Below are 13,919 nucleotides of genomic sequence, written 5' to 3'. Positions count from 1 at the left end.
AATTATCCCTTTAAGATCAAACTGAAGCAGTATTTTCATCAAGTGATTGGTAGCATGTGTTCAGGTCTTCAAAGTATTTCTTAGTTTTGTTTCATATCTGAGTTGAGGTGAGAGAGTATCATTAAATTTAAAGGAGAATAGAAAGATGTTTGGAAGGACGTAAATAAAGTGCGTAAGACAAGAGAACAAATGGAAACATCGGTGAAGGAGGCAAATGGGGAGGTAATAACAAGAAGTAGTGAAGTGAGAGGGAGATGGAGTGAGTATTTTGAAGGTTTGCTGAATGTGTTTAATGATAGAGTGGCAGATATGGGAAGTTTTGGTCGAGGTGGTGTGCAAAGTGAGAGGGTCAGGGAGAATGATTTGATAAACAGAGAAGAGGTAGTGAAAGCTTTGCGAAAGATGTAAGCCGGCAAGGCGGCGGGTTTGGATGGTATTGCTGTGGAATTTGTCATAAAAGGAGGTGATTGTGTTGTTCACTGGTTGGTGAGGATATTCATTGTATGGATGGTTCATGGTGAAGTGCCTGATGATTGGCGGGATGCATGTATAGTGCCATTGTACAAAGGCAAAGGGGATAAAGGTGAGTGTTCAAGTTACAGATTTATAAGCTGTTGAGTATTCCTAGGAAATTATATGGGAGAATTTTGATCGAGAGGGTCAAGGCATGTACAGAGCACCAGATTGGGGAAGAGCAGTGTGGTTTCGGAAGTGGTAGAGGATGTGTGGATCAGGTGTTTGTTTTGGAGAATGTATGTGAGAAATACTTAGAAAAGCAGATGAGTTTGTATGTAGCATTTATGGATCTGGAGAAGGCATATGATGGAGTTGATAGAGATGCTCTGTGGAAGGTATTAAGGGTATATGGTGCGGAAAGAGGAAAGTGATTGGTTCCCAGTGAATGTCAGTTTGCGGCAGGGGTGTGTGACGTCTCCATGGCTGTTTAATTTGTTTATGGATGGGGTTGTTAGGGAGGTGAATGCAAGAGTTTTGGAGAGAGGGGCAAGTATGCAGTCTGTTGTGGATGAGAGGGCTTGGGAAGTGAGTCAGTTGTTCGTTGATGATACAGCGCTGGTGGCTGATTCGGGTGAGAAACTGCAGAAGTTGGTGACTGAGTTTGGTAAAGTGTGTGAAAGAAGAAAGCTGAGAGTGAATGTGAATAAGAGCGAGGTTATAAGGTTCAGTAGGGCTGAGGAACAAGGAAATTGGGAGGTAAGTTTCAATGGAGAAAAACTGGAGGAAGTGAAGTGTTTTAGATATCTGGGAGTGGATTTGGCAGCGGATGGAATCATGGAAGCGGAAGTAAGTCACAGGGTGGGGGAGGGGGCAAAGGTTCTGGGAGCGTTGAAGAATGTGAGGAAGGCGAGAACGTTATCTCGGAGAGCAAAAATGGGTATGTTCGAAGGAATAATCGAGGCCTGAGCATACAGGAGGGTGAAAGGCGTGCAAGGAATAGAGTGAATTGGAATGATGTGGTATACCGGGTTCGACGTGCTGTCCGTGGATTGAACCAGGGCATGTGAAGCGTCTGGGGTAAACCATGGAAAGTTTTTTGGGGCCTGGATGTGGAAAGGGAGCTGTGGTTTTGGTGCAGTGACACATGACAGCTAGAGACTGAGTGTGAACGAATGTGGCCTTTGTTGTTTTTCTTAACGCTACCTTGCGTGCACGCAGGAGGAGGGGTTGTCATGTCATATGTGGCGGGGTGGCGGCGAGAATGGATGAAGGCAGCATGTATGAATATGTACATGTGTATGTATGTATATGTCTGTGTATGTATATGCATGTATGCGTTGAAATGTATAGGTATGTATATGAACGTGTGTGGGCGTTTATGTATATACATGTGTATGTGGGTGGGTTGGGCCATTCTTTCGTCTGTTACCTTACGCTACATCTCTGATGCGGGAGACAAAAATGATGTGTTAACGTACAGCTGGTAAGCTGAATATCAAGATTTTAGGAAAATGAAATTCTCAGTTCCATGTAAGACTCACAGTTTTAGGTCACTTGTCGTCAGATATAAGACGAAAGTATCCTCTCATTTCAGGGACGAGGCATGATCGTCGATACAGTGACAACAGTTTAAAATCATTCATTAAACAGAGAAACTATCTCCTTTTTTGATATACAGTAATTGTTTCTAATATGCTTACATCTTCCCACACTCTACTGCCGTAGGTAGCAAGAGGCTTTACTAACAAGGCAAGGCAATAGATCTGAGGCAGTATTATGCGTGCGAGAGGGAGGAACACTAGTTACTAATGATGCATAGACCTACATGTGTCATATCGTAAGGTATTGCCTTTACAATGTCTCATCAAAAGTCTTACATTCATTACGTACAGTTGAGACAGTTATAAATAATCTACACTCATGGGATTTACACATCAGGAAACACAAAAACATAATGATGACAAAAAAATACTCTTATTACCACAATTATTGAGGTGTAATTCAATATAATCAGGAATCTAGGAAATAAGTGAATAATCAGTCAGAAGTTTTTGAGTGTTGGATGCAAATGAAAATGTGTGGGACGCTGGTGGACGAGGTGAAACATGATGCAAGTTGCCTCATATTACGTCAGTCTCCTGTGGGAGGCGCTGCCGTTGGGCAGGGAGAGTGAGGGCGAGAGATCACGAGCCTCTGTGTAATGGAATCAGTGGCCCATTACGAGCTTTCCAGTCCAGGTAGGATCCAAAGTAGAGTCTACAATAAAAGATGGGACTGTTACTGCAGTAGATGTGAATCGCTAAAAGAAAAAGAAAAGAAAAGAACTGTCCTTCAGTGATCCTTATATCTGACAGCAGAAAGCGAGGAGTGCGTAAGGCGCTTCATCAGAAAGAAAAATCTTATAAAGACTCTCAGATGAGATTTTCTACAAGATCCTAAGTGCACTCTTCATTCCCTGTCGTCAAATGTGAGGATTATCAGTTTGGAAAATTCCTGTAATATCTAGAAGACAATATTCACCTGGAGAGTATCAGCAAAATCGCCTCACAATGACGCTTTACCTATAAAGTTTATAAACATCAACATATGATAAAAAGACTGAACGTAAAATCATAATCGACATATACAATTTAGAGGTCAGTGCTACGTTTGGGCACAGAGGTTACATAAATGATAAACCTAACTAGTTATGAAGCGTACGTCTACCTTTTGCAGGGGTGCGGTAGGAACAAATTTTGAAACCCAAGAGACACTGTTTGCTCAGTACTGCAACCCAAGAGACACTGTGTGCTCAGTACTGCAACCCAAGAGACACAGTGTGCTCAGTACTTCAACCCAAGAGACACTGTTTGCTCAGTACTACAACCCAAGAGACACAGTGTGCTTAGTACTGCAACCCAAGAGACACTGTTTGCTCAGTACTACAACCCAAGAGACACTGTGTGCTCAGTACTACAAACCAAAAGACACTGCGCTCAGTACTACAACCCAAGAGACACTGTTTGCTCAGTACTACAACCTAAGAGACACTTTGTGCTCAGTGCTACATTACAGACATGCAATAATCAAGAAAAAAGTGGATGTCATCCCTGGTTAGAATATCATATTAAGATAAGAAGCGGACCAGTTGTAGTTAAGTTTTTGGATATGTCTTCATAGATTCCTAATTAGTGATGGGACGTGCAGGAAAGTCTAACTACATCTACAATCTGTGCATTTTTTTTTTGTGTGTGTGATTTTATTTGCTACATTAGCAAGGGGGTGTGTCGGTAGGCGACCTAGCTACGTGTTAACAGTGAAAGAAGTTGTTAATCGAGTGAAGGAGTGTATGGACACAATAAGAGGAAGATTTAAGATCAGATTGCTGATATTCCAGTTACTAACCTGACATTGCAGTACCCGAGAGGTTCCAGCTTCTTCCAGGCGACTTGTATACGGCGACCAGAGCGGCAGGTCAGGACCACGTTGGTCGCCTCCGGCATGGGCTTCGGGAACCCATACTTTCTCATGAACTCATCCTCGCTCAGCTTTATTGCTTCCTCGATCTCTGGAACTGAAGATGTTCGTCCTCTTCAGTATGATCCTTCAGTAAGATGTCACGACCCGTAAGTACGACGGTGCGACCCTTGGCTACGACAGCTTGGCCTTTAATCTGACCCTTAAAGCTCAAGTCAAAGGCCGAGCCATCGTACCGATGGGTTCGTGCTTTCATATTCAAGGGTCGTACTGTCGTGACAAAGACATTAGCATTAGAGGCTGAAGCACCATAGTGTTAGGAAGGCTCCATATCAACGACAGATACAAATACTGTGATGAGCATAATGATGTAAAGGGATGGCAGTATGGTTTCCTCATCTGAATATCCGAAATGCTGTAAACTTGTTTACCGTTTACACCTAGGAGGAGTGAGAGGATTGAGGTGGTGGTGTAAACCACTGGACACTGGGGAATGCACTTGTCATGTACTGATGAGACAGTATAGCCTGGCCAAGTGTCCTGCGTAAATAAAATTCATGAAAACCTGACCATTAAGCTCAAGGCTGGTCTGACTGGATTAATTCTTTCGTTTGTTAAAGACTTTGTTCAGGACAGAGCAAGAGTTCCTGAGCATAACTGATTCTTATATCTGAATCAAAAGGTTAGAAAAAGATAATATGTAGAGACCTAAATGGAGTTGGCAGACTTCAAGGACATAATGTTGATGTGTATATCCTCGAATCAAAAGGTTAGAAAAAGATAATATGTAAAGACCTAAATGGAGTTGACAGACTTCAAGGACATAATGTTGATGTGTATATCGTCGCATCAAAATATAAGGAGGCTGAAAAAGGAAGTGCACGAGATGGTGTACTCACGGGGCAGATTGACACTTCTTGGCAGCCTTCCCGTCTCCTCCAGCTCCCATCTGTTGCGCACGTCGATGAGCAACACTGTGTCCGCCTCCAGCGCTTGTCGCAATTCCTCGTAAGCTATGCCTGCAGGAGGCAAGGTCGCTGTTATGGCAGTATATCAGGCTAGGAGGCCAGTAGGAGGGAGGGAGTAGGCCAGGCTGCTGTTATGTCAGGATGTGAGGACCGGAGGCAAGTGGGAGGAGAGGAACATGAGTTCAGGGCACGTTAAGTGTAAACCAGTTTGAAGAGGAGCGGAGGCCGTGTTAGGTACGTGGAAGCCAGTATACATTAGGTCGTCAAGGTTAAGGGGAAAGGCAGCCAGAGTTTGTCAGATGGAAGCCAGGTTGCAGGGAGTGGAAGGCGGTGGTCAAGGATGAGAAGTGGGAAGTGGAATGACTTGAAGTGATAAGCCTTATCAGTAATGCATGTTACTCACCGTTTACCTGTAAGGTCATGATAACATTTCCACTTAAACTCGTATAATAGAAAAATTTAGTTTTGCTTATTAACCAAACCCTAGTCGAAAACTGCTTTGAGTAATTAGTCTTGCTAATGACCTTACAGATCATTATCGGAGGCAGTTAAATGTTGTTACTGATGAGTGGCTACATGTTGATGACTGACATCATCTCCCTGGAAGTCATATTGAAAATTAAAATCATAAACCATTCAGTTTGGTCGCTGATCACTTTCAAAGCACGACAATTTCGGACCCTAAAAAGCGTTGATTATTACTACCATTTTTTTCTGCTGCTGGATTTTGTCGCATCATAAACATTCTTCATAATGTTCGATAAAGATATTAACTCTAGAGTTTGTTTTGATAAATTTGTTTGCAAACGACGGAGTAATTAATGCTGGCGTTTAATGGTGTCAGCTCTGGCCACCTGTGATGGACAGCATTTTTATACCAACTCTCGTCATTGGTGCTATTTATAATGTTCATTAAAGGGTAAAAGTCTTCGGTTTTTATTTGCGATAATTACTAATGATATTCACCAGTGAAATGGTCCAGATAACTGAATATATTTGATAATGTGTGGCTTGATATGAGTCTTTGATATTGTGCTTTAGGATATCATCAAGACAGAAATCTTTATCTTCTGTTTTAATTTTACACCTGACGCAGACAACCTCTGGCGTATCTACAATTTCCAGGTTCTGGGGAAAAAAAAAATCGACCATCCTTACAGTCAGTGAGGAACCAGTCGAAAAATCCTGCTTCAGGATGGTTGGGAACAACATTCATTTAAGTCGCACATGTTGAGCGAATCCACTGGAATATGAAGCAAATCCCTGGCTCAACCTCTCCACTGTGCTTAGTGCCACATTACCCGCTAGTGATATAGGGAAATGGACTTACCGATAGGGTACTTGACGCCAGGTTTACGACACGAGTTACTGCTGGTGACGGTAAACACAGCGGGGGCGGCAGTAGGAGGTGTGGATCCAGTTGTGGCGGTAGTGGTGGTGTTTAGCTCAGGGTTGATCTCCGGCGGCTGGCCTGACCCCTGGGGCAGAGAGAGGACTGTCACCACGACAGTCAGGAAGAGGAGGACCGCGAAGTGAACACCTGCAGAGAAATAAGCAGTAAGTTACCAGAGTATATTTTCCATGGGGTTATCGTCAGCCTTTCCCGCCTTAGCGAGGTAGCATCAGAAACAGACGACTGGGCCTTAGTGTAAAAATCTTCATATGGTTCCTTTTTTACCGTTCCTACTTGTAGAAAGTTAACACAGGATGGGGGAAGGGGTTCCAGCCTCCTGCACCCGCCCCTCTTAGTCGCCCTCTGTGAAACGCATCGCGACCCACGAGATACACAGGTAGTGTTATTTCTCCCCAGGCTTCTGGGACACCTAGGATACATAAACAGTGAAGACCTCAGCGTATCCATGGATACACCTGCTGACAGAGTGATATATGTAATGCTGGCAGGATAGGCTCTTTTACAAAAATTACCAGTCATTAGGTAAACTGTAGAATCTATTGATACAGTTACGTATTGCATAAGTGATCAATGCATCATGATGCATTAGCGTACATCTTTGATGCCTCGAACGCGTTTGTGGAGTGAAGCAAAGGTGCTCAAGTGTCACTGGTATTACATCTCACACAGCCAACTTGAGTTTCTCACACCGCATCATACACATTTCCAGAGAATGTATTGCAATATACATTATGTAACGTAGCGTATAAGATACAATGAGCATCTCAGGCGAGTAAGGAGAGATCACCACATTTACAGAAGGTAAACAACTTTTGGTTATGGAGGTGTGACTCACAGGTATACTGTTTTTTCACCCCAGAATACAAAACAAAGGTTACTACCTATGCCATGATGTAATGATCACCAGTTACTCGCGACAGTTGTGAGTTAGGTCATTACACATTCACCATGTGGTGTTTCACCACGACCGAGGTTGTGATGTACATCAGACTGCTCAGCCTCAGTCATCACACAAGACAAGGGGGTCACCAGCCCATGAATCGAGTCTCCATGAGAAAAGACGAAACATTTGCTCTCGTTTCAAAGCACAAAGACCACTCGAAACGAAAGCATTTAACAATTATCTAAAAACAGTGTACACACACACACACACACACACACACACACACACACACACACACACACACACACACACACACACACTGACTGTCAATTTTCCAGTTCTTTGAAAGAGGTAGGAATCAGTCCGCTAAAGGATTAACACGAATCTTACAAATCAATGTCAGAATACGAATAAAGAATTAATAATGTATTTCATGAATATAGGAAACAGAATGAAGTGGTGGTTGAACTGAATAGTAAATAGTTGAAGAAAGTATGATATAAAAGAGAGTTTGCGTGATATGGGGCCTCCACGAGCGCAATACTCCCTCTATGCACAAATCACACACACATACTCAGTACCAAACATACACATTCATAAGAAGGTTACTCACCCGCCCACTGTGTCACAAATACAAGGAGAAAGGTGCGCACAAATTGAATTATACGATTGTACAAGATGTACAGGTACACACTGAGAGGTCATTGCTTACTTTTAGTTCAACAAATTTGCAACAGATTTGCATATCGTATGCCATGATCTGACATAGATACACCCATGAGTACAAGGAACTCATGGGTATGGGCATACAAGTTCATAGCCAGCAATTTGCACATCTATTAACCTAAAGGTAAATTCTGCTTAAAGTCGGGACATTTGTACGTATCCGTGATGCCTCGAACGCGTTTGTGGAGTGAAGCACAGGTGCTCAAGTGTCACTGGTATTACATGTCACACAGCCGACTTGAGTTTCTCACACCGCATCATTCACGTTTCCAGAGAATGTATATGACCCAAATACATACGGATATCATCGTCAGTGTACTGTATAACCATCTTAAAAACAAAGCACGTTAAGGGTACGTACCTTTAAGCATAATATATAATACACTTATAGGATGAAAAAATCTATTTTCTTCGGTTCTGTGTAACTAATCTGGACTTTAATGTTTACTCTCCTTGTCGTGGAGACAGAACACATGGACGGACCCCATTATGCTTCCATGAAGGAAGGATATATCAACAAGAGAATCATTCTCAAGGTCTTACCAATCAAGGATAAAACTTTGGCTCAAATTAAACGTATGGCCACTTGATTATTTTCACGTGAATCAATGTTTGGAATTATGAGAGATCATTGAGATATATTTACTGTTTTTCAGAAGACTATGTTTTAGGTTAGCCATGTAAGCGTTTCGCTCCTGGAGGTTGGTTCCCAAGTCCACCCAACTAAAAACACGAGTCGTTTCCTTGTGACTGACGACAGCCAGAGGCGGTGGGAAGGCCAGCCACGCTGCTCCCATTTGTATTCATGAATAAGCAACTGACGTCCTGACTCGCCATCCTAACGCGAAGCTGTTTGTCATCTGTGTAACTTTTGGGTATTGCTATAAACCTTATCAAGTCATATGAGGACGCAAAATAATAGATAAACGCTACGAGAAATTTTGTTCCATGGTCACCTATTCCGTACCCTTGGAATTCATCTGTGCACATTGAGGGAAACGGATGAGGGCTTGTACTTCCTCACACTCGCTGACTAGCCGGACTCATAACCTCACGCAGTCATCAGACTGAATGACAATTCTCTCAGTACTGAGGTCAGGAGGTAATTATTGATTCAACAGACGAAGGTGACTCAGCATTGCACCATTTATTCTCTCAGTGAACGCCGTCTCTCTCTCTCTCTCTCTCTCTCTCTCTCTCTCTCTCTCTCTCTCTCTCTCTCTCTCTCTCTCTCTCTCTCTCTCTCTCTCTCTCTCTCTCTCCAGTGGAGAGTAGAGAACTACCGACCAGGGAGATGCCGATACAACCGGTAATACATCAGTGGCTATTAAGAGTCACTCCTTCAGCCCAGGTAGCTGCCTTGTTTTTCTGCTTCATCCACATGTGGGCTGCAAGCTTTCAATTTTCAAACATGTACTCCATCTCACACATAACACTTGACAACACATAATTCCGATTCGTTCTTTGTAACCTTATATTTTTCTGCGATAAGCGATACGCAGCAATTCCACTCTCTGACAAAATCAAGTTCGTACTTGCATCTAAATACTCTTTTCAGACATGCAGTGAGCGCTACGCGCTAGCTCTGCCTATTCGCAGAGTCTTGTCGTAGATAATTAGGTACAGTTTCTTCCTTCGAAAGCTACAGCCACGAACAAGAGTTGGCATCGACGCGAAGCCTTGCATAAAACCTTATGAGGGCAACACAGGATATGGTAAACATCCCCTCAAGAAAAAGCAGACGAACATTGTCAGGCAGGACGGTGACGAGGTAAGAGTTCCAGAGCCTAGCCTTGTAGGGAAACGGCCATTACAAGGGCTCAGCCTTGAGTTACCATTGCGTTTACTGTAATCATAGGACGCAGTAGTTTGTTCAGTATGACGTGTTTTAGTTCATGGCAGAGAGAGAGAGCCGCAAGCAGCCAGCTCTCTGGTACTATCAATATTTCTCACACAACTTAAGGATCGTCCTTCGTTCATCCTTGAGAGCAGGTCTGCTGCATTCCTTCAGTATGCCTTGACCAAAGAACTCCTACTTCCCTTTGTAAACCTGAAGCGACAGTCTATACTTCCTCCTCACAAGTCATGTGAGTTACCATTTTACCTTCACAGATCCTTTACTAAAGCATACCCTAACAATATCATGAAGTTTTTGCATGAGTTCTTGATGATTACTATAGCCTTATGCTATCTTACACACGTAGCTTGACCACCAACCTCCCTTATGCTGTCTTACACACGCAGCTTGACCACCAACCTCCCTTATGCTGTCTTACACACGCAGTTTGACAACCAACATCTTGAAATTAGTTACTCGTGAGTGTAGAGCATCCATGCTCGCGGTAAACCCTCTGTAGTCTACCTGGTAATGGCATTGTCACCCTACCCACCATGGCCCGCCTACTCTGCCCGTCTGAGATCGCTACCGTTCGCTGAGGTGACGAAATCCCTTATTACGCAACACACGACGGGTAAACCTCAGTTTTTGATGACGAAGACGTACCGGTACGATCCCTGACCACGCAAGATTACGTGCCTTAAGGTTTGTATGTCCTGCCTTTGACCTGATCCTGAAGGGTTAGATTAAGTTCCCCGGAGACACACCTGGCCGCGAGAGGGACCCACATGGGAAGGGGGTTAGGGATGACCTTGACGAGTGGATAGAAAGTGTTGTGCGGGTTGCCATCCCAGACGAACATCGGCGAGACGTGACGTGCACAGTGCGTGGTACCCTTCCTCACGTGTACATTACTATTACAAACACACACTACCATGCTACTGCCCGGAGTGTCCCTCACTTGCCGTTATCGTTGCCCTCACGCGTGATTCCTTATCGTAGGATGTAAAACGCATAAACTATTCGGCCATATTTGTTGGTTTTTATAATAGTTCTGGTTGTGAATTCAGTGGCTTCATTATGTACCACAACTCTCTCGTAAAAAAAAAAAATATATATATATATATATATATATATATATATATATATATATATATATATATATATATATATATATATATAAATATATATTTATTTTGCTTTGTCGCTGTCTCCCGCGTTAGCGAGGTAGCGCAAGGAAACAGACGAAAGAATAGCCAAACCCACCCACATACGCATGTATCTACATACACGTCCACACACGCAAATATACATACCTATATATCTCAATGTACACATATATATATATACACACACAGACACATACATATATACACATGTACATAATTCATACAGTCTCCCTTTATTCATTTCCATTGCCACCTCGCCACACATGAAATAACAACCCCCTTCCTAGCGAGGTAGCGCTAGGAAAAGACAACAAAACCCCATTCGTTCACACTCAGTCTCTAGCTGTCATGTTATAATGCACCGAAACCACAGCTCCCTTTCCACATCCAGGCCTCACACAACTTTCCATGGTTTACCCCAGACGCTTCACATGCCCTGATTCAATCCACTGACAGCACGTCGACCCCGGTATACCACATCGTTCCAATTCACTCTATTCCTTGCACGCCTTTCACCCTCCTGCATGTTCAGGCCCCGATCACTCAAAATCTTTTTCACTCCATCTTTCCACCTCCAATTTGGTCTCCCACTTCTCCTCGTTCCCTCCACCTCTGACACATATATCCTCTTGGTCAATCTTTCCTCACTCATTCTCTTCATGTGACCAAACCATTTCAAAACACCATCTTCTGCTCTCTCAACCACACTCTTTTTTATTAGCATACATCTCTCTTACCCTATCATTACTTACTCGATCAAACCAACTCACACCACATGTTGTCCTCAAACATCTCATTTCCAGCACATCCACCCTCCTGCGCACAACTTATCCATAGCCCACGCCTCTCAACCATACAACATTGTTGGAACCACTATTCCTTCAAACATAGCCATTTTTGCTTTCCGAGATAATGTTCTCGACTTCCACACATTCTTCAAGGCTCCCAGAATTTTCGCCCCCTCCCCCACCCTATGATTCACTTCCGCTTCCATGGTTCCATCCGCTGCCAAATCCACTCCCAGATATCTAAAACACTTCACTTCCTCCAGTTTTTCTCCATTCAAACTTACCTCCCAGTTGACTTGACCCTCAACCCTACTGTACCTAATAACCTTGATCTTATTCACATTTACTCTCAACTTTCTTCTTTCACACACTTTACCAAACTCAGTCACCAGCTTCTGCAGTTTCTCACATGAATCAGCCACCAGCGCTGTATCATCAGCGAACAACAACTGACTCACTTCCCACGCTCTTTCATCCACAACAGACTGCATACTTGCCCCTCTTTCCAAAACTCTTGCATTCACCTCCCTAACAACCCCATCCATAAACACATTAAACAATCATGGAGACATCACACACCCCTGCCGCAAACCTACATTCACTGAGAACCAATCACTTTCCTCTCTTCCTACACGTACACATGCATATATATATATATATATATATATATATATATATATATATATATATATATATATATATATATATATATATATATATGTATATATATGTATATATATACGTGTGTGTGTGTGTGTGTGTAATAGACCACTTTCATTGCAAAGTTCTTGTAAGCTGGGTAAAGGTAATCTGAAATAATTATATCTATTAAAAGCTGCATAAAAGTGAAAGTAGATTTTCAGACAAGATTCATCACAGCACAGTGCACCTGGAAATATTGAATCCATTAAAACAAGCGTCTTAGCCAGTAGCAACTATCGCACTCGGGTACCTAATTCTCAGGGAATAATAAGCTAATTCCCAAACATTCAGTACCTGTCCTTACCTGTGTAATCCATGTTGGCTGCCATCGCGCAGGTGGAGACGCAACTGCGCGGCGGCATCCTACGGTCCCGCTCTGCGATCGTATGCACAGTAGTTGCCAGAGACGTCTTTATTGCGATGTGCACATTACGGATGATCGCGTGCTACTTACATATATAAATGTGTCGAGCAGTATTAAATGTATTTTTACGAAAAATCATCCAAAGGTGATGTAACTAATATCCAATGAGCTTCTTGTTTATTAATAGCAACACAGACATTTTGAAATGATTCTCCCAGTTTTAGAATATAGTCATATAATCGTATCATCGGATCACACTGAACGTAGACAACGAATCATACAGTCGAATGATAACCGGACACAGTGACCTGTTCTGTTGTTTTTGGAGTTTTCATGATGCGGATTTTAAGAGTAAATCATTTGGAGATTTTTTCCTTGTGGAGAATGTTGATAGGCTTTCAAGGAAATTCACGTCTCGTAAGGGAATTTTTTCTGGTTTCTCCAGTAAGAGAATAATGTGATACGCCGATACTGTGTGTCGTTCACCATAAGGGAAGCTCTTGCCTCAGGCTGCTTAAGACCTCGTCGACCCGTTGCTTTGATATGACACTCAGCAACGTCTCTCAACTCTGTCGTCAGAGGAAACGTGTTTGGGTGTGCCTCATGCAGGGAGGTCTGCCACGCCCCTTACTACAGTAACTTAGTGTTTCTCTTACAGTCACTCTTAGTTAAAGAATGTCCTTGATGATGGAGGAGAGGTGGTTACACCTAAGTTCAGTTCTCTGTGTGAAACTTGATAAGGGGTTTACATAGTGTTGTAATTACGATAGTTTCCCGGGCCAGTAATGTGTCCTCTGGTCCTTAACTAAAAGCTCCCTAATAACTTCTGTAGTTCACCTACTCTTCATCTCTTCCGGGTTGATCTACATATAGCTAACCCTCCAAATCATAAAGCTGCTCGTTTCGGTGCATAAGTTTCATCTAGCCTTACCGTGATTCTACATCTAGCCCTCCCCATCCCTAACATCCTTCCCTCTTCTACATTTCCCTCACTTAAGGTCCTCCGAGTGCTCTCCCAGCTACAAGTAGACTAGACGTATGGTCCGGATGGTGTACATTATCGTTTCCTAATGGACCACCGATCCTTGCTCGCCTATTTCGTCTGTGATCATAAAAACACGAATTATCTTCTTGGAAGCGTGCTTCGGTCAGCTCA

The 13,919-nt window shown here is 42.9% G+C and overlaps 1 protein-coding gene across 1 annotated transcript; it reads right to left on the bottom strand.

The window, feature by feature from the left end:
- Positions 1-1,980: 1,980 nt before the first annotated feature.
- LOC139754278 (rhodanese domain-containing protein CG4456-like) lies at positions 1,981-12,809 on the bottom strand. The gene is made up of 5 exons (XM_071671681.1): positions 12,704-12,809; positions 6,211-6,420; positions 4,812-4,931; positions 3,841-4,009; positions 1,981-2,712 (listed from the first exon to the last, which is right to left on the bottom strand). The coding sequence occupies exons 1-5, from the start codon at positions 12,759-12,761 to the stop codon at positions 2,640-2,642; spliced, it is 630 nt and encodes a 209-aa protein (XP_071527782.1). The 5' UTR covers positions 12,762-12,809; the 3' UTR covers positions 1,981-2,639.
- Between the last annotated feature and the right edge of the window lie 1,110 nt (positions 12,810-13,919).

The sequence above is a fragment of the Panulirus ornatus genome, chromosome 1 (assembly GCF_036320965.1).
Source record: "Panulirus ornatus isolate Po-2019 chromosome 1, ASM3632096v1, whole genome shotgun sequence".
Lineage (NCBI taxonomy): Eukaryota > Metazoa > Arthropoda > Malacostraca > Decapoda > Palinuridae > Panulirus > Panulirus ornatus.
Note: the sequence above shows the minus strand (reverse complement) of the source record. Positions and strands in the feature narration are given on the sequence as shown.